Below are 21,704 nucleotides of genomic sequence, written 5' to 3'. Positions count from 1 at the left end.
TAAAAGCTAAGAGAGCTAAGAGAACCAGCAGAGCTAGGCAGAGGAACTGGTAGGAAGAGCAGTGGTGTTGCCAACAAGGGTGTCAGGTGGCTTGGTATTTTCTTTTGACTGTTATTATTGATGTGGAAAAACCCCTGCATGGGCAACTAATGTCTATGTGAACTTTTTTTTATTTAACTACTTGCCGACCAGCCGCCGGCGGCAGGTCGGCTCCCCTGCGCGAGAGCCCGTAGCTATACGTCGGCTCTCTAAGTGGCCACTAGGGGCACATGCGCGCCCCCCCGCTCGTCCCTGACTCCCGTGAGCGTGCCCGGCAGGCGCGATCGCCCCCGGGCATCCGCGATTGCTCGTTACAGAGCGAGGACCGGGAGCTGTGTGTGTAAACACACAGTTCCCGGTCCTGTCAGGGGAGAAATGCCTGACCGTCTGTTCATACAATGTATGAACAGCGATCAGTCATTTCCCCTAGTGAGGCCAACCCCCCTACAGTTAGAACACACCCAGGGAACATACTTAACCCCTTCCCCGTACCCTAGTGTTAACCCCTTCCCTGCCAGTGGCATTTTTATAGTAATCCAATGCATTTTTATAGCACTGATCACTATAAAAATGCCAATGGTCTCAAAAATGTGTCAAAAGTGTCCAAAGTGTCCGCCATAATGTCGCAGTACCGGAAAAAAAAAAAAACGCTGATCGCCGCCATTACTAGTAAAAAAAAAAATATTAATAAAAATGCCATAAAACTACCCCCTATTTTGTAAACGCTATAACTTTTGCGCAAACCAATCAATAAACGTTTATTGCGATTTTTTTTTACGAAAAATATGTAGAAGAATACGTATCGGCCTAAACTGAGGAAAAACATAGTTTTTTTATATATTTTTGGGGGATATTTACTATAGCAAAAAAAAAAAATATTTTCAAAATTGTCGCTCTATTTTTGTTTATAGTGCAAAAACTAAAAAGCGCAGAGGTGATCAAATACCACCAAAAGAAACCTCTATTTGTGGGGAAGAAGGACGCCAATTTTGTTTGGGAGCCACGTCGCACGACCGCGCAATTGTCAGTTAAAGCGACGCAGTGGCGAATCGCAAAAAATGCTCTGGTCTTTGACCAGCAATATGGTACGGGGGTTAAGTGGTTAATAAGGGTGGGCTGCCATGCCCTTAAATGCAGTTTTGACTGGTGCAACTCATAAGAAAATCACATACCACATAAGTATAATCTTCCGAATACCACAATATACACACACAAATATAGATATCAATTATTTTAAGGTATGCTGCGTTAATGGGAACACATAACAGACATGCAGTGTAGTTTTCTCAAATTTGACAGCAAAAGTGTAAATACACTTTACGCCACGGGTAGGCAACCTCGGCCCTCCAGCTGTGGCAAAACTACAAATCACATAATGGCTCTAGGTCTATGAGTTATGCCTGTGATTGTTAGGGTCTTGCAATGTCTCATGGGACTTGTAGTTTTTCAAAACAGCTGGAGGGCCAGGGTTGCCCACCCCTGCTTTACATCATTATACTGATGGGAAAAATGGTGATTGTGGAAATTACCAATTAGTCTTTATCTCTTCCTTACCTTTGGCTATTGCCTCTTTAAGTGTGTCACGCTTTGCCTGTAATTTGCAAATGGTGCTTCTCCCGGCCACATACTTTTGTAGCTTCTAAAGCACACAAGAAATAAAATATTAGCTACATATTCACACTGTGGTAAAAAAAAATAACTGTCACTCACCACAAAACAGCCTTTTTTGGGTTAATTATGCCCCTGTAACTGTTGGTACACAGTCTCTGCATACAGGTCCACCACCTGTGCTTTGCCCACCTGTCCCTCCCACAGATCTGACTACTATATCCGCCCACATGTCCCAACCCACAGATCCGCCCGCGTGTCCCAACCCACAGATCCGCCCGCGTGTCCCAACCCACAGATCCGCCCGCGTGTCCCAACCCACAGATCCGCCCGCGTGTGCCAATCCACAGATCCGCCCGCGTGTGCCAATCCACAGATCCGCCCACGTGTCCCAACCCACAGATCCGCCCACGTGTCCCAACCCACAGATCCGCCCGCGTGTCCCAACCCACAGATCCGCCCGCGTGTCACAACCCACAGATCGGCCCACGTGTCCCAACCCACAGATCGGCCCACGTGTCACAACCCACATACTTTTGTAGCTTCTAAAGCACACAAGAAATAAAATATTAGCTACATATTCACACTGTGGTAAAAAAAAAAAAAAAAAAAACTGTCACTCACAAAACAGCTTTTTTTGGAATAATTATGCCCCTGTAACTGTTGGTACACAGTCTCTGCATACAGGTCCACCACCTGTGCTTTGCCCACCTGTCCCTCCCACAGATCTGACTACTATATCCCATCCACAGACCCACCCACGTGTCCCATCCACAGATCCGCCCACGTGTCCCAATCCACAGACCCGCCCACGTGTCCCAATCCACAGACCCGCCCACGTGTCCCAACCCACAGACCCGCCCACGTGTCCCAACCCACAGATACGCCCACGTGTCCCAATCCACAGATCCGCCCACGTGTCCCAATCCACAGATCCGCCCACGTGTCCCAATCCACAGATCCGCCCACGTGTCCCAATCCAAAGATCCGCCCACGTGTCCCAACCCACAGACACGCCCACGTGTCCCAACCCACAGATACGCCCACGTGTCCCAATCCACAGACCCGCAAACGTGTCCCAACCCACAAATCCGCCCACGTGTCCCAACCCACAAATCCGCCCACGTGTCCCAACCCACAAATCCGCCCACGTGTCCCAACCCACAGATCCGCCCACGTGTCCCAACCCACAGATCCGCCCACGTGTCCCAACCCACAGATCCGCCCACGTGTCCCAACCCACAGATCCGCCCACGTGTCCCAACCCACAGATCCGCCCACGTGTCCCAACCCACAGATCCGCCCACGTGTCCCAACCCACAGATCCGCCCATGTGTCCCAACCCACAGATCTGCCCATCCACAGATCTCCCCACTGGTCCCATCCACGGGCCTTTCCAACTGTCCTTGTAGCATTTACACAAGACAGGCAAGTCACAGTTTTAAAGCGGAGTTCCGGCCACAATTTCATTTTTTATATATAAATACCCCTGTAATACACAAGCTTAATGTATTCTAGTAAAGTTGGTCTGTAAACTAAGGTCCGTTTTGTTAGGTTGTTACAGCATTTAGACACTTTATAAAATAGAAATTGACTGGGGCCATCTTAAGTGTGGGCATCATGAAGCCAGACTGTATGACTTGCTGGATTTCAGCCTTGCAGATCTCGCACATGCTCAGTGCTGCACAAGCAGTGTAATAGGTTTCAGATCAGGTTTCAGCACCTGTACTGTCCAAGTCACATGATTCTTCGAGACTGGGGAGTGCACAGACTCCTGGAAATTTACACCCACCACATTCCCAGGAGTCTGTGCGGTGTAGGTTAGGAAGCATTAAGCACCTAGGTGCAGGAAGAGGGAAGATTAACTATTCTGCCTAGCAACAACACTTTGAAGGCATCTAAAAAAAAAAAAAAGTTTTTTTTAAAACTACTGATGTAATGTTATATTTATGGGTGGAACTCCACTTTAATGACTGAGATATCCAATTCATAAAAATGTATGGGTTAAAGCGGACTCCATCAAAATGCAAAATGGTCAAGCGGTGTTGGTGCCTCCGGGAAGGGGTGGCCCAGGGGTGCTCTTAGTATCACTATAGGTTTGGGACCCCATTGTGAGAACGAGCACATGGCCACAACACCTCTTGATTTTCTCCTGCACATCTCCTTATGGCCTAGACTGGAGCAATTATTGTTATCAGGCTTCAAGGCCTAGCCACTGTACACTTTTTTTTTCATCTATTTATTTCCTTGTCACATTATGTCACTGCACCTTATAAATATAAATGTCCAGGTTGCCTTATAGGTAGTTAAGCTCTGATCAGCATGCTTTATGATTGTAAAATGTGTCTCTGCGAGACAGGAAGTCGCTTTTCAATGAATACATTTTACTTGTGTCAATAAATGGAGGGGAAAGAGCCATCACCAGCATTTTTAGGGATTGGTCACCCCTTCAAAAAATCTACAAAGACCACAGAACAAAACTATAGGGCAAGATAATGTTACAGACAGTGGCTTTTCCTTTTTATCGTAAGATGAGATTTCCAATTTTGTCTGGAGCTATGAAAAGCCTTGATCAGAACTTTGAACAGAGGCGTTGCTAGGGGGGTGCGGTCCGCACCGGGTGACACCCGCTAGAGGGGTGACTCCATCCCGTTTTTTTTTTTTTTTTTTAGCTGACATGCCCAGCCTGCCCTGTGCAATCCCAGCCTGCCCTGTACCACCCCAGCCTGCCCTGTGCCACCCCAGCCTGCCCTGTGCCACCCCAGCCTGCCCTGTACCACCCCAAACAGCCCTATACCACCCCAGCCTGCCCTGTACCACACAGCCTGCCCTGTACCACCCCAGCCTGCCCTGTACCACCCCAAACTTTCCCATGCCACCCCAGCTTGCCCTGTGCCACCCTAACTTGCCCTGTACCACCCCAATCTGCCCTATGCCACCATAACTTGCCCTATACCACCCCAACCTGCCCATTGCCACCCTAACTTGCCCTGTACCACCCCAACCTTTCCCATGCCATCCCAACTTGCCCTATGCCACCCTAACTTGCACTATACCACCCCAACCTGCCCTGTACCACCCTAACTTTCCCTATACCACCCCAACCTGCCCTATGCAACCCTAACTTGCCCTATACCACCCCAAACTACCCAATATCACCCCAACATGCCCCATACAACCTTAACCTGTCCAATACCACCCCACTACACCAACCTGCCACTATACCACTCTATACTACCCTAACCTGCCACTATACTGCCCTATACTATCATTTACAGGGGCTGGTTTGGGGTGCGCCCCGTGCCTGTGCGCTGCCTGCTTGGTGCTGGGCAGCCTAGACAGAGGGGGGGTGACACCATGTTTTACCGCACCGGGTGACACCAACCCTAGTGACGCCACTGACTTTGAATGCCTACATCCTGCCGCGGAACATGTGTAACTCATGTGTGTCAGTCATTAAAGAGATGCATTGGCAATCCTACACACATATCACACAACAAGCCCAGTATCATCCAACCCATTCTGTTCTCACCGAAACATAGAAGGTCTCTGTGTCCTGCTGGTTGGCTCTTCTCTTAGCTGTGCTTGTCTTACTGCTTGTGTCTGATCCAGTGGATTTAAGAGATTCTGTAGACTGGCTGGACTGGAACGCATCTGATAGGTCATAGTCATCGGATCCGATAAGATCTAGCAGAGACTGCAGAGTAGCTTTAAGGGTCTTATTCACCTTTAAGGAGAAAAGTTAGGAAAAATTACAGAGATAAATTTAAATTCACTTGTCCGGGCCAGAATGGAATATGGGACATACACCGAGCAACCATAACATTATCACCAGTCACCTAATATTGAGCCAGCCCTGACCCATTGCGGCATGGACATTTCTGAAGGTATGTTGTGGTCTCAAGCAAGGCTGGCACCAAGCCATCAGTAGGTAGCACCAAGCCATTAGTAGATGGCACTGAGCCGTTCTTCAAGGCCTGTAAGGTGGGGCCTCGATGGATCAGACTTCCTATAGTGCATCCTGGTGCCATCTCTTCCCCAAGGAAGCGATGGACATGCATATGATGTAAAAGAGAATGTGATTTTTCAGACCAGGCCACCTTCTTCTATTACTCTGTGGTCCAGTTCTGATGCTCACGTGCCCATTGTAGCAACAACAAATGGCAATGCTCTGTGTTCTGACACCTTTTTATCAGAACCTGCATTAACTTTTTTAGCAATTTGAGCTCCAGTAGGCTTTCTATTGGATCGGACTACCTAGGCCAGCCTTCACTTTTTTAAATAGTATTGAAAAAAAAATGCCAAGAATTACTTGAGTGAAAAAATGTTGGTGTACTATATATCTTGTCTGCATATTTTGGGGCACTTTACACGAATGCCCATGTTGTGCTGAGCATACGCATTCAATTGGCTTAACCAGTTAGCAACCGCCCTATAGACAAAATACGTCTACAAGGCGGTTGCTTAACTCTGGGAGGGCGTCAATGTACGTCCTCCCAGAATCGCGCTCCCGCGCGCCCTGTGGGGCGCGCACACGGGAGTTCTCGTGATCGCCGGGTCCTCCGGACCCGACTGATCATGGATCACGGTAAATTGCCGCTGACAGTGGCGGTTTACCACGTGATCGCTCCGTCCAATGACGGAGCGATCACTAGTAAACAAACCGGCGTCATGTGATGAAGCCGGTTCCTCCCTCTCCTCTCTGTACCGAACGGTACAGTGTGAGAGAGGAGAGGGGAGAGAGCGGAAGCAGCAGCAGCTGGATCTGTGACACATGTAGTCACAGATCCAGCCATCGATCCCTCCCTGTGCAATACTCTGCAATGCCCCCATACTCTGCAATGCCCCCATACTCTGCAATGCCCCCATACTCTGCAATGCCCCCATACTCTGCAATGCCCCCATACTCTGCAATGCCCCGCAATACTCCGCAATGCCCCGCAAAACTCCGCAATGCCTCCCAAAACACCACAATACTCCGCAATACCCCGCAATACCCCTCAATACCCCTCAATACCCCGCAATACCCTGCAATACCCTGCAATACCCCGCAATACCCCACAATACCCCGCAATACCCCGCAATACCCCACAATACTCCGCAATACCCTGCAACGTCGTCTATGGGGATTTTTAAGTAGCGAAGTTTGGCGCCATTCCACGAGCGTGTGCAATTTTGAAGGGTGACATGTTGGGTATCTATTTACTCGGCGTAACTTCATCTTTCACATTTATGCAAAAGATGGAAGAAAAAATACTAAATTTGCCAAATTTTATAACAGAAACAAAGAAATTTTTTTTTTTTTTACAGAATTTTCAGTCTTTTTTCTCTTATAGCGCAAAAAATAAAAAACCCAACGGTGATTAAATACCACCAAAAGAAAGCTCTATGTGTGTGAAAAAAAGGACGAAAATTTCATTTGGGTACAGTGTTGTATGACTGAGTAATTGTCATTCAAATTGTGAGAGCACCGAAAGCTGAAAATTGGTCTGGTTATTAAGGGGGTTTACGTGCCCAGTGGTCAAGTGGTTAAAGGAGTTGTAAAGTAAAAAAAAAATCTCACCTTAATGCAATCTATGCATTAAGGTGAAGAAACTTCAGAGTATACCGGCCCCCCCTGGCCCCCCGTTATACTTACCTGACCCCTCGAAAGTCCCGCGATCCTCTTCGGCGCTTAGCCTGGCCGCAGATTGGCTAGAGCAGATGGATGTCAATCACATCCAGTGACGCGGCGCTGGGCCGAGTGATACAGCTATGGCTGCTCGCTGTATCACGGGGAGCGCGCCCGCAAGGACTCGCCACCATGCGAGCTCTCTCGCATGAATGTGGCGAGTTCTTACGGGGAGGACCAGAGACAGCCGTCGAGGGACCCCACAAGACGTGGATTGGGGCCACTCTGTGCAAAACTAACTGCACAGTGGAGGTAAGTACAACATGTTTGTTTTTTTAAAGCAACATTTTTTTGCCCATAGTAACCCTTTAAAGCGGAGTTCAGGCCAAAATATTTTTTTATTTTCTATCATTATTACTAATTAAATACATTAACTATTATACAAAGTTCATTACGTATTTATTAAAAATATAAATTACTTACTCAATAGAGTTTATTCTCCCTCCTGTTGTGGCCGTTGCCATCATGATAGTGGGCATGTGAAGCCCAAACGATATCTCTTCCTGGTTTGCTTTGGAGAGGTGCATGCTGGGTAACCAGATCTCGCGCATTCGCGATTCACCGGCAGACGTAGCACCGTCTGTTTCTAGGGGCGGCGATGGAGGAAGGTCCCACCCCATTGTTATGGCAACATAAACACATCTCGGCGCTGTTATCCACCCTAAATCACGTCATTTACTGTCTGGAAATAACGCAAATTTTGATCACAGCACTGCCCACAGTGTGTCATCATTTCCCAGGAGCACAGGCGAGAAAGGAAGTGACCTAAGAGCGCCACAGACCAGGAAGTGCCAGATTAGGAGGACTACATAGCAAAAGGGTGATTCTGGTCAGTAAAAAAATTATTTTACCTACAAATATTTTTTTATGTGTTTCCAGGAGTCTGGTAGTGAAAATGTTTTTTAGGGTGGAACTCCACTTTAAGTCAGATTTTTTTTTGTCCTTCTTGGTACTGTAATAATGTAGAGGGCAGCAGGGGCAACAACTGAGCGCCGAGAACCAGGAATCCAACCATTCTAGAGGGATTCCTCAGCCAGCGATTTCTCTTAAAGGGGTTTTCCACCCATTTTTTAAGTTTATTAAAAGTCAGCAGCTACAAAAAGTGTAGCTGCTGGCTTTTAATAAACTGACACTTACCTGCTCCAGCGTTCCAGCGACGCGCCGGCCGGGGGTCCGCTCCTCTCCCCCCCTCCCCGGCCGGCGTCTTCATTGTCACTGTGGGCACCCGGCCGTGACAGCTTTCGGCTTCACGGCTGGGCACCCACTGCACATGCGCGAGCGGCACTGCGCATGCGCGCGGCGCTGTTTGATTGGACAGGCGTTCACCTAGGACCTGACGTGTCCTAGGCGATCGCCTACAGGGAGGGGCTGCCAAAAGGCGATTAAGCTTAATCGCCTTTGCAGCACCTCGGCGGAAGGAGAAAGTGGGACAGGAAGTCCCCTTCTCCTGAAGCCCCCACTCCCCCCCCAAAAAAATTACATGCCAAATGTGGCATGTAAGGGGGAGAGGAGTGGGTTAAGAGGAAGTTCCATTTTGGGTGGAACTCCTCTTTAACTACTACAACACGAGCAGTAGGAGAGGTGAAAATCTGAATTCTTCTTCAACCAAGCATTTGGGATTTTCTTTTACTTTCGATGATAATGGTAAAGAGGCCAAATAGAGAGGGTGAATCTTCCTAACGGGGGCCCAATAAAAACTAGCAAGTGTTCTAATCCCTCTCCACTCTGTCCAATACAAAAAAAAAATGTTGCCTTCAGTTACACTTTAAATAAATAAGAAGGTGAGCAAAAAATGTCATGAAATTCTGATTACCTCTTCTGTTTCCAGATTCTCATTTTCCAGTCTGGACTGAATGTGCCGGAACCGACTGACTAACTCTTGGTGGAACAATGGCTCAGATCGAACCTCGGTTACCTGTAGACAGATATTGGGAATATAAACATAAATGTTCCTAAAACCAATCAAAACAGCCAGATTGATCTTCTCAGTTTGACATAAAACAAAATAAATAAACATTTGGCCAACAGGGTGCATGACTTTTACAAATACAGTGGGGGAAATTATTATTTGATCCCCTCCAGATTTTGTATGTTTGCCTGCCTTACAAAGAAATTAATAGTCTTTAATTTTTATCATAGATGTATTTTAAATGATAGAGACAGAATATCAACCAAAAATCCAGAAAAACACATGATACAAATGTTATAAATTAAGTTACTGTTCAGTGAGTAAAATAAACACAATTTTGGTCTCATCTGACCACAGCACTTTCTCCCAATCCTTCTCTGAATCATTTAGATGTTCATTGGCAAACTTCAGACAAACATGTGTCTTGCAGGCACTTCAGGATTTCAATTCATGGCGGTGTATTGTGTTACCAATTGTTTGGTGACTGTGTCCCAACTACCTTGAGACAGTGTTGTAAGTAACGGCGTTTAAATAAACGCCGTTACCCAACGATGCCCCTTTTGAGGGTAACGAGTAATCTACCCGATTACTCTTCCCCTCTCGGCAACGCTGTTCCCATTACTTGGGCGGCGTTACCGAAATTACATTTACCGCCACTAGATGGCAGCAGAGCGCGACGTCACAGACACTCCCGCCCGCGATCCCAGCATTGGCCAGTGTGCTGTCATGATGGACATCACAGTGGACCAATGAATGCGATTTGCGGCCGGGATGTGATGACGCGTCACGTCGTGCATGGCTGTCCCCTTCAAAACGGGAGTCAAAGCGCGCCTGTGCGCGACATCACGCTTGGCGCGCTTTGACTCCCGTTTTGAAGGGGCCAGCCGTGCATGACGTGACCCGTCATCACGTCCCGGTCGCGAATCGCATTCATTGGTCCACTGTGATGTCCATCATGACAGCACACTGCTGGCCAATGCTTGGATCGCGGGCAGGAGTGTCTGTGACGTCCCGCTCTGCTGCCATCTAGTGGCGGTAAATGTAATTTTGTGAAGCTGAGATTATGGGCAACTGCTGCTGAATGGACATGGCATGGAGACCTCATTACTCAGATTGTTACTGTATCTGTGACTGGATTGCATGGCACCAAATATTAATTCTACCACCGCAGTGATCCGTGATATGATCCAACAATATAGGTACTTTAAGGATCCATGTTAACTGGGGTACTTCTACTGAAAAATCTACTGCTACCAGTTTGGAGTATTAACTTAATATTTTGCAACTTTGAGGCTGCCAACATTAGAGCCATTATCAGCTTTGAATATTACTGTGAGGCCAATACTCTAGTAACTAGGACCACCAGACATTTTCTATTGATAGCACAAGAAGGCCCATGCATTTATGAAGATCATGTTTATCATCTAATCCATGGGACTTTATTACCACTTGTTTTTTTTTTTAGCAATATAGGATTATTATCCGCACATTTTAGCACTTGCAGCATTACATTCAGCACTGGTTGTGTTCATTGTTATTTATTGCGCTTATCACTCTTTTTTTCATTTCACTTGGGTATTTAAATATACTTATATTTATATACATTTAGATTGAGCAGCAATTTTTTATTTATTCATTATCGCCTCTTTTTCACATGGAGGCGCGAGAGCCCTTTATACATATTTGCATACATATTATACATATTTGCTGAGTAACTAATTACTTTTTCAATGTATTAACTGAGTCACCAACGCAATTACTTTTTCGGAGAAGTAATTTATAACTAACTAATTACTTTTTCAATGTAGTAGCTGAGTCACTAACGCAATTACTTTTTCTGGATTTTTGGTTGATATTCTGTCTCTATCATTTAAAATTCACGTATGATAAAAAAATTATAGACCCTTCATTTCTTTCAAGTGGGGAAACTTACAAAATTTGCAGGGGACCAAATAATTATTTTCCCCACTATAACTGAGATCTGCACATAACTTGAGATGCCCCTGAAGATGCACGCTGGTGACTAAATGTCGGGTGGATTGAGGGTCGTGTGACGCGCTGGAGCAGATGGAGTTTATAGCCGCCACCTTGTTGGTAGGAAGCGCTGGACGCTTTCCTTTTGCTTATTACCATTTCACATCATGTGAGTTTTTATGTCTAGCATACACTTAATACATTTTCTAGTTTTTGGATGTCTGTGCAATGAGCGTTTTTCTTTTCATCCTCTATATATGTGACTACTGAGCTTCATCTCTGGAATGTATGTGTAGCCAAGTTTTCTGGGATCACAGCTAAGCATATATGGTGTGCCATTATAAACAAGTTTCCTTATCGCTGTATGGGCTGGTCGTTGGATAGGACAGTTTCAGACCCCTGCTCTTAGGACTGGATGAGATGAGGTTCTCAAATTGCCTTAGTTTCTCGGCAGCCATCTGGTGGTATTGACACGAAATGACAGTGCTTTGAGGTCATAGGAGTCACAATTGCAGCCTGGCCCCAAGCTCCAGGGGGGTCCATGCTGTCCCCCTGTACACCTGGATAGGAGGGCGGGTGGCATATGGGAGGAACTGATCACCTCCATTTTCCTCCTGCAGCCCCTGAATGCCTGCTTACACTCCATTCCCTTTTGCAGACTATTAACATCTGCAGGAGGAAAATTAGCTCCTCTATATGCTGCCCTTTCTATCCAGCTTCTTTCTGCTGCCCCTGGGCCCCTGTGCTCGCTCCATCTCGCCGTAATCCCATGGGATTTGTCAAGATGGAGAACGAAAAAAGGGGCAGGTACATGTGTCATTTACTGGCCCCTTCTTTTTCTTAATGGACAGACTCTGTGATCAGTACTGGTCACTGTCTCTGTCCATTCATAACTGAAGCATTGCATGTTTACTATGCTTCAGTTTGTAAAAGGAAGGCAGAGGCTCTGTAGAGAGCTATTCCTGTCCATTAATTAATGTGCAGTTGAGGGCTGTGTGCCCAATCTTCTTTTTCAGTCTAAAAGGTGAAACATCAGAGGTCCGATTAGATTCCTGATATTTCACCAAAAAACAACAACGGTGCTCCTTAACCACTTCCTGCCGGCCGTACGACTTTTTACGGCCGCAGGGTGGGTCAAAAATTGCCGGGAGGCCGTCTATGTACGGCCTCCAGCCACTGGGGGGGCGCGCGTGCCCGCCGCATTACTGAGGTGCCGATGCGCGTGCCTGGCGGCCGCGATGTATGCCAGGCACCCGCGATCGGCAGTTACACAGACAAGGTCGTGGATCTGTGTGTGTAAACACACAGATCCACGTCCCGTAAGGGAGAGAGGAGAAAGATGCTGTGTCCCTTGTACATAGGGACACAGATCGGTCACCTCCCCCAGTCAGTCTGCTCCCCCTACAGTTAGAACATTCACTATGCTACACATTTAACCCCTTCCTCGCCTCCTAGTGTTAACCCCTTCCCTGCCAGTCACATTTATACAGTAATTAGTGCATATTTATAGCACTGATCACTGTATAAATGTGAATGGTGCCAAAAATGTGTCTGACGTGTCCGCCATAATGTCGCAGTCCCAATAAAAAATCGCAGATAGCCGCCATTACTAGTAAAAAACTTTTTTTTTAAACCAAAAATATGTAGAAGAATACGTATCGGCCTAAACTGAGAAAAAAAATATGTTTTTTAAAAAAAAATTGGGATATTTATTATAGCAACAAGTAAACAATATTGAATTTTTTTTCAAAATTGTCGCTCTTTTTTTGTTTACAGCGCAAAAAATAAAAACCGCAGAGGTGATCAAATACCACCAAAAGAAAGCTCTATTTGTGGGGAAAAAAGGATGTAAATTTTGTTTGGAAGCCACGACCGCGCAACTGTCAGTTAAAGCGACAAAGCTGAAATTTCGCCTGGGCAGGAGGGGGGTATATGTGCCCAGTAAGCAAGTGGTTAAAAAATATATATATTGTAAATAAAAATAAATTGAAATAATAATAAAAAAAAAATGAAACCAAGGTTGCAAAGGTCGCACTTGCGTCCGGTCCCTAGCGTTCCGCCACTGGGCTCAGAGGTAAGGGCATCGGCAAGGGGTCAGGTAGGCCCTTCATGGTTTCTTGCATAAGAGCCCTAAAGGTTCTAGTAAAATCTCTGAGCAGAAGTATAGAAGTATGGTGAAATCACAAGTGGGAGGTTATCAGCACTGAGAGTCCGAGGAGGCTCAGTGCTGCATGAGGTAGCGCAATAGAGTAATATTCTGCTGGAAAGATGATGATCTCGCACCTCATCCCCCTCATGGGGCTGAAATTCAAATCGTGCTGGGGGACAGAATGCATCACTGCGCATTTCCATCAACTTGTTCTTGTCTGCCTGTGCATCCAAGTTGTCCACAGCCCCTTCTACAGCCTGAAGGCCTTGCTGCCGAGAAGTTTGCACTCGATCTTCAGCCTGCAGATACACACGCAGTGTCTTTCCCATACCCAGGTGAAAGCCAAGGTCACAGCACTGTGGAGAAAAGGAGAAAAATCAATTAACAAATAAAAAGCAATAAATGGGCTGAATTTAGTTTCAAAGGAGGAACTTACGTCGATAAGGTCACTAATGTCATGGATATAGTAATTATTGAGATTGGAGTTCACGGTGTTCAAGTTGATAAGATATTCATTCCGGGCTTTTGTGCATTTTTGACTGTTTTCCAGGTACTTTTTCAACCTCTGGAAGGACAAAAGAGTCAAAATGAAAAGTTATTTTTCACCGCAAGTTATACTCCGTAAAAAGAACACACACAGCACCTGCAGGAATTACATATATGAAAAAGTATATGTGTTAAAAGCAATCGATTTAGTTGAAACTTGTCATAGACAATACGCAGTTGAGCGTTGGAGGAGAAGAATTTGAGCATTCCAATGATATTTGATATGTTTATCCAACATGTGTTTGGGGGCTCTAGAATACTTCTACACGGAGCCTTTCATCAAGGCTTAAAATATTGCTAAAGGTCAAAGGTGATTTTGGGGGTTGGGAGAAGTGTTAAAGGGGTTTTCCACCTTTTTTTTAAGCTCATTAAAAGTCAGCAGCTACAAAAAGTGTAGCTGCTGACTTTTAATAAACAGACACTTACCTGCTCCACGGTTCCAGCGACGCGCCGGCCGGGGCTCCGCTCCTCGCCGCCCCTCTTCATTCTTAGTGTGGGCACCCGGTAGTGACAGCTTTCGGCTTCACGGCTGGGCACCCACTGCGCATGCCCGAGCGGCAGTGCGCATGCGCGAGCGGCGCTGTCCGATTGGACAGGCGCTCGCCTACAGGGAGGGGCTGTGAAAAGGCGATTAAGCTAATCGCCTTTCCAGCCCCTCGGCGGAAGGAGGAAGTGGGACAGGAAGTCCCCTTCTCCTGAAGCCCCCACTCCCACCCCAAAAAAATTACATGCCAAATGTGGCATGTAAGGGGGCGAGGAGTGGGTTAAGCGGAAGTTCCATTTTTAGGTGGAACTCCGCTTTAATAATGTTATAATGCCACAGCAACGCAACCTCGGTAGCAGATTGGCTACACATATGAAATTGTATTAAGCCATTTTAATTGATTAGGATTCATGCTTGGACTCTTAAGCCAGCCATACATGGATCAAATTTCAGCTGGTTTAGCAAGGACTGGCTGAATTTCGATCCATGTATGGGCAGGCTGGTTGTACAACCGTCTTTCCTGATCGATCAGTTCCACAGGCAACAGCCAGCAGCACTGATCAGTGTATTCTGATGGTGAGGAGGTCTCCCCTCGCCGTCAGAATACAATACCTCTGTGGAAAGGATTCCCCCATCCACATTGAGTGTGGGTATAGGGGAATTGGGACTTTTTTTGTTTTTGTTGTTTTTAAACCCGTTGAACAAAAAAAAATGTAGAATGTATGAGTTTCCTTCCCATTACTATAATGTTCCCTCGTGTCTTTCAGGTCGTTCCAATCTGAATTGCTTATGTTGAACCTTCGGTATACACAAGCTGCCCATCCTGGTCTAACGTACATTTAACTTTAGGCTAACCCATGGGAATAGACTTTCCTTGAGAATCAAGCACCACTAACCCACTATTTTATCCACTTGCAGGCATCTATTTCTACTAACAGTTCCTTTTAAAAATAACAATTCTTTGGGTGAACATTCATGCTCATTTTATGAAGAGGTGGATAAGGTGCTAACAGCACTGGCTATTTAGAAGGAAAACAATTGAGATTGGAAAAGTTTTTTATAACCTGTTCAATTGCCATACCCCCCAAGAAGCCTGTGGGTAGGCTGAAGTAGTTAGGTGCTGTCCTGGCTGGGAAGGTAGGAGGTAATGCCTTTCCCCACTTTTTGGTCATTTTGGCAGGCTCTGCTCTGGGTCTGGCCCACTGATCCTATGTTTTATAAAAAGGGACAGTGGTCCGGTGTGAGAGAGTTCTGTCCGAGAGACAAGGGAGTTTGGGGCTTCCCCCTAAAGAAAGCTCCAGAGAGAAGGTTTCCTCTTTCAGAAGAGAGAGATCAAGCACCCATAAGGGAGGAAGGCGCTGAATGACACCTGTGAGGAGCAGAAAGAGGCTATCGGCATCTGAATGGAAAGTCACCTGAGGTTCGCCCTGAAGACACCAGCATTGGTCTGTGCCTCAGAACAATTTGTACCTACATGGAAATGCCTTTAAAGGACTGCAATTGCTTGGACTACACTTTAGCAGATATCCTGGTGCAGCACACAAACCTGTAGTTAGAGTTGGGGAACTAGGAAAAAATAATGCCTTGATCTGTTGGACTGTGAGGTGTCTATTTTGCACTCTCTTAAGTAAAGAACTGAAATGTGGGTCTTATACACAGTGTGAATTGGAGTAGTGTGAAGACACAAGGAGTTACCTAGAGTAACAGAAATTTAACAGGCAGCCTTTTGGTAGCGTGTACTTGTGATAGGTGGAACAGCCTCTAGCAGTGAGGGAGACGATGTCGGCACTCCTTCCGCCCGTGGTCTGTCTGCCAAAGCATCGGGAGCAGATTGCACCACATAGGTTCACATCCTCTACAGAGTTACGGAAGTTCAAGAGTTACGTTAAGTGCACGTGTGGAGCCTGTGCAGAGCGCATGGCTGGGGCCATTCCACTAATGGGGAGTAGTAGTGGAAAATGCTGGATGGACAGGTGGATGTAGTTCAGTGTGTCCCTCCAAAATGCACATTACCAAGAAGGTACATATTGTCACAGGGAACCAAGAGTTAACTGGAGAACAGTTACAGGGTCAGTGTACACTGTGTACGTTCATCTCTAAAAATAAAAGGCCAGCCTTAAGTTCAAATATTTCGCCATGGCAGCCTTATCCGTGTCCCAGGGCATTGATGAAGATGACACAGATCAAAAGGTACCCAGGGTGTACAGTTAGGTGACCCTGTAACAAAGTGCCTAACATAGCCCAGAGGAACCAACTTGGGGTAGGCCTTCCATGTAACCCAGTACTTGGCGCCCAACAAGCAAATAGGGAAACATGGGGGACGTGACAAAAAACCCGTCTACACCTGTAGGTCCCACCTGGCCAGCCTACAAGGCTTGTCCAGTAGTGACTGCAGGTCACAGATATTAAGGTCCCCCAATCAAAACGACAATGGATAAAAGAGGCAAGACTTTCAAAAATTAGTCAACTAGAGGCCGAGGAGATAGATAGACCAATCACGGAAAATGAAATCAAAATAGCATTAACAAGCTCAGCCTCAGGCAAAAGCCCAGGCCCAGATGGCTTTACAGTAATGTATTATAAAAAATGTAAGGAGATATTACTACCAAGGATATGTCAGTACTTTAATGGCCTAGGGAAAAAATACAAACTAAGTAAGGAGGCCTCCGAGGCAACCATCACTGTTATCCCAAAAGAAGGTAAGGACATCGGGAGCTGCTCGGGCTACCGACCGATATCCTTGCTTAACACTGACATAAAATTGTTTGCAAGGGTATTGGCCGGGAGAGTTAGGCAGGTAATGACTAAATTGGTACACCCAGATCAGACGGGTTTTGTTCAAGGGCGAGAGGGGAGAGACAACGGAGTAAGAACACTTCTGATAATCCGGAGATTGAGAGAAATGGGATCCCCAGGTCTACTCCTGTCGATAGACGCAGAGAAAGCGTTCGACAGGGTAGACTGGGGACTTATGCTTGCTACCCTAAAGGATATGGGGTTTGGCCAGGGGATGATGAACTGGGTGGATACCCTATATCAGTCCCCTATGGCCAAAATAAAAATAAACGGTAGTCTTTCGCAAACATTTCAAATGAGAAATGGAACGAGGCAGGGGTGCCCCCTGTCACCATTACTGTTCGTGATATCAATGGAACCATTCCTAGCCAAGGTCCGAAATTGCCAAAAAATAAAAGGGACCAAAATAGGAGAGGAGGAACATAAGCTCGCAGCTTTTGCGGACGATGTCCTCTTCTATTTAACAGAACCCAAAACATCAATTCCTAACTTATTAAACTTATGCAATGAATATGGGGAATTTTCAAACTTTAAATTAAATATCACTAAAACAGAGATCATGAGTATAAACATAAGAAAGACAGAAGAAAAACTCCTGAAAGAGAATTATCGCTTTGCTTGGGTAAGGGAACTTAAATATCTGGGGATTCTGTTAGCTAAATCAATCAAAAAAACCTATGCGATAAACTTTATCCCATTGTTAAACGAAATCAAGAAAGAAAACAAAAAGGGTGGAAAACAGAGCAATATCATGGATAGGACGAATCAATTATTGTAAAATGGTTATCATGCCCAAGATCTTATACAAATTTCAGATGATCCCTATAGCTCTACCAGGAACGCTGCTCTCAGCCCTCAATAAACTAATTATGAATTATATATGGAAAAATAGGAAACATAGGATATCACTCCAGACATTAAGACAACCAAAAAAAAAGGGAGGGCTTGCTGTTCCGGATGTTAGGAGATATCACGAGGCGGTTATGTTAACAAGAGTGGTGGAGTGGGCCAGAGTCAACACAGAAAAAAGGTGGGTACGTTTAGAAAACGAATTAACACAGGTAAGGTTGGATAAGATTATATGGAACCCCCCCCCCAATTTAGGACACTGGATATTAACGCACATGAGATAACAAAAAATGCACTCAAAATATGGGACACAGTCTATAAAAAAATTGTGAAGGAATATAATTCACCCCTTATAGCACTGAAGAATAACGATTACTTTGCACCGGGTAAGACACAAGTAGGGGGTCACTGGATCAAAAAAGACACGGCACAACTAAGGGATATAATGAACGGGGATCACATTAAAACACTGCAGGAGTTAAAACTTAATACAAATTTAATGGAAATCAATGAATGGAGGTACCAGCAGCTAAACCACTTCATTCAAGATCTCCCACACCCATTGAGATCAGAGGATCAGTTGTCGGAACTGGAAAAAATTTGCACGACAGAAAGAACCAAAGGAACCATTTCTATATTATACAAGATTCTACTGAAGATAGGAGAGCGGAGTGTACCTCCATTCATTGAAAAGTGGGAAAGGGAATTAGGCTCACAGCGAGATAAGGCTACAATAGAGAGAATGTTGACTCTGACACACTCTTCCGCGGTAGATAGCCGCACGGCGGAAATGTGCTTCAAATGTATCGCCGGGTGGTACATGACACCGGACAAATTAAAAAAATTTAATGAAGAGCAGACAGGGGATTGCTGGAGGGGTTGCGGATCACCAGGAAATATGGCTCACCTTTGGTGGGAATGCCCAAAGATAAAAAAGTACTGGGAAAACATATTGGGTTGTGTGGAAGAGATCACAATGAAAAAGATAAAGATAGACCCATGGGTTGTCCTATTCCATGGGGGAGAAGAAGGCATAAAAAGGTATAGGGAAACACTTACACCGCATCTCTTAAACGCCGCCAAGAGATTAATCCCAAGGAGGTGGCAAGATACAGAGTGCCCCCAAATCTGGGAATGGATCGATGCGGTCGAAGAAACATACAAAATGGAAGAATTGAAAGAAGGCTTAGAGGGTAATAACATATTACAAAGTACAAAATGGGAAAATTGGAGGACCTTTAAGAGATCATGGAGTTACGCAGAAAAGTTAAGGGAAGAAACCTAAAAGATTTCCTAGAAGAAAATTAGAAAGAACTAGAGGTCTCAGAGTACGTCTAGGGTGAGACGGGGGGGGGGGGGGGGAGGGGAGGGGAGGGGAAGGGGGGGGGGGGTAAAAATTGGGAAGGATATACTTTTTGATGTCTTCCTCTCTCTGTTACGCTCTAAGCAGATAAAGTTAACATACCCGTATATATATACACTCATAAAAAAAAAAGAGAGAGAAAGAGAGGGAAAAAAAAAAAAAAAAAAAGAACCCACATATAGAAAAGCGACACTAATGATGCAAAACCAAATTAGAGATGCAATGGGCTGGCACGCAGAACATGAGCATTAAATATGCACTCTATGAGGTAGAGTCTGAAGTGGAAAAAAAAAAAAAAAACGACAATGGACATATCAGGAGATTGTCATCTGGTTTCTGTAGACTCCTTAAAAGTAAGCTCCACTAGTATCACTGTAAAATATACAGTACATGGGTCCACTGTCAATATCCCAACTAGGATGACAAAGTTTGGAGTGCTTGGTTGTATGGTTTTGCTGTCAACTTTCTACATTATGGAAGTCTTCTTTGAACAAAAATAAATGTGAAGATAGACATTCTTTTCAAATATGCAGGTTTTGGTGTATTTAAAAGAGAAAAGTTAGACCCTGGTACAAATTAAGCCATGCTGCCATGCTAAAGAAGGCCTGTTTTCCACAGCATTAAACATATCCACTTTTTTATATACAGCTGGAAATTGTAAAGCTGTCCATGAAAGCAGGCAAATAACATGGAACATATCTCCCTAAAGACATTAAAGTTCACAGCATGTAAACACAAAATGTATCTTTTAGTATTTTTGGCAACATGCCTCACTCTATACAGAAATCCTGTTTCAGACGGACAACGATAAGCCATTCTTGAAATTTGCACCACTATTGTCAGGCTGCTGTGCACGCTCATTCAGTTGACTTGCCTCCAGCATACCAGATAGGCAGCCCAGCGGGCAACTGAAGAAGCATACATGGCAGGCTGACAACCCTGTTCTAATTGCAGGGGTTTAGATTTGTCAGCCTGCAACAGAAAATTATATTGCTGGTAGGATGTATAGGTAATTTTGCAACAGATTCACAAAAAAATTATTTGCTTAAGAAAACTATATAGAATTAGGGAATGATGCCAAAGATAAAAAAAAAAGTAGAGCTTTTAGGTTTAAGCTTTAAACTGCTTGGTCTGTTTATTCTGACCTTCTTTCTAAACTAAACTGACTACAAAGGCCCCTCTCATGAACCTTTCACAGCTCCTAGTGCTTCCAGATCAAAATCTTTATACAGGAAGTTCTAATGATTGACTGCACACCAAGAGCAAAGCATTAGCACTTCTTGAAAAGAGATCTGACTTTACCACCCAACACAGATTCAATTAACAATGACACTAGCTGGCAGGATTGTGGACTATGTATATTAGACACTGTATAGTAGGAGTGTGGACTATGTATAGACGAGGCACTGGTTGCCAGGAGTGTGGATGGTCTAGACGAGGCACTGGTTGCCAGGAGTGTGGATGGTCTAGACGAGGCACTGGTTGCCAGGAGTGTGGACTATGTATAAACGAGGCATTGGTTGCCAGGAGTGTGGATGGTCTAGACGAGGCACTGGTTGCCAGGAGTGTGGATGGTCTAGACGAGGCACTGGTTGCCAGGAGTGTGGATGGTCTAGACGAGGCACTGGTTGCCAGGAGTGTGGATGGTCTAGACGAGGCACTGGTTGCAAGGAGTTGGCAGGAGTGTGGATGGTGTATGTGAGGCACTGGTTGCCAGGAGTGTGAATGGTGTAGGCGAGGCACCGGTTGGCAGGAGTGTGGAAGGTGTAGGTGAGGCACTGGTTGGAAGGAGTGTGGACCATGTATTTGAGACGCAGACTAGCAGGATTGTGGATGGTGTATGTGAGGCACTGGTTGCCAGGAGTGTGGATGGTGTAGACGAGCACAGCCATGGCTGGAACAGAGGCTAAATTGCCCATAAATACACTGGTCTGAGCCAAATAACGACTCGGACCCCACTAAATTTACAGCAGCGCCTGATCAACAGGAGTAGGGCGCTACATGTAATACAGTTATAGTGAGGAATACAAAAGACCTGCACATTGAGGAGACCTCTTAACAAATAAATTACCCAACAAAGAAGGGAAATATCTACAAGTCAAGTCCTAAAACCCGAAGGAAAAGGGACATTCTTTTGAGTACAATGAGATGCACATTTTGTATAGAGAGGACTACTGGTTCATAAGTTGCACAAAACAGGCCATCTACATCAAACTGAAACAATCAATAAACAGGGGTTGGGTCTTTTTCCACAGCGAATGGTGTTATAACATCTCTACCCCGGCATTTTGACAACAGTTCACACCTTCATCCGTG

The 21,704-nt window shown here is 45.3% G+C and overlaps 1 protein-coding gene across 3 annotated transcripts in view; it reads right to left on the bottom strand.

Moving 5' to 3' along the window:
* ARHGAP4 (Rho GTPase activating protein 4) overlaps positions 1-21,704 on the bottom strand; it is a 256,952-nt gene that overhangs the window by 63,502 nt on the left and 171,746 nt on the right. For all 3 annotated transcript variants that reach the window (XM_040322987.1, XM_040322988.1, XM_040322989.1), the window contains exons 6-10: positions 13,787-13,915; positions 13,485-13,706; positions 9,132-9,233; positions 5,180-5,374; positions 1,594-1,678 (exon numbers count right to left, since the gene is read on the bottom strand). In XM_040322987.1, the coding sequence (XP_040178921.1) occupies positions 1,594-1,678; positions 5,180-5,374; positions 9,132-9,233; positions 13,485-13,706; positions 13,787-13,915 (733 nt within the window). The remainder of the gene's footprint in view (positions 1-1,593; positions 1,679-5,179; positions 5,375-9,131; positions 9,234-13,484; positions 13,707-13,786; positions 13,916-21,704) is intronic.

This window comes from Rana temporaria, chromosome 9 (assembly GCF_905171775.1).
Source record: "Rana temporaria chromosome 9, aRanTem1.1, whole genome shotgun sequence".
NCBI lineage: Eukaryota > Metazoa > Chordata > Amphibia > Anura > Ranidae > Rana > Rana temporaria.
The sequence above is the reverse complement of the archived record's forward strand: the minus strand, read 5'-3'. Positions and strand labels throughout refer to the sequence as shown.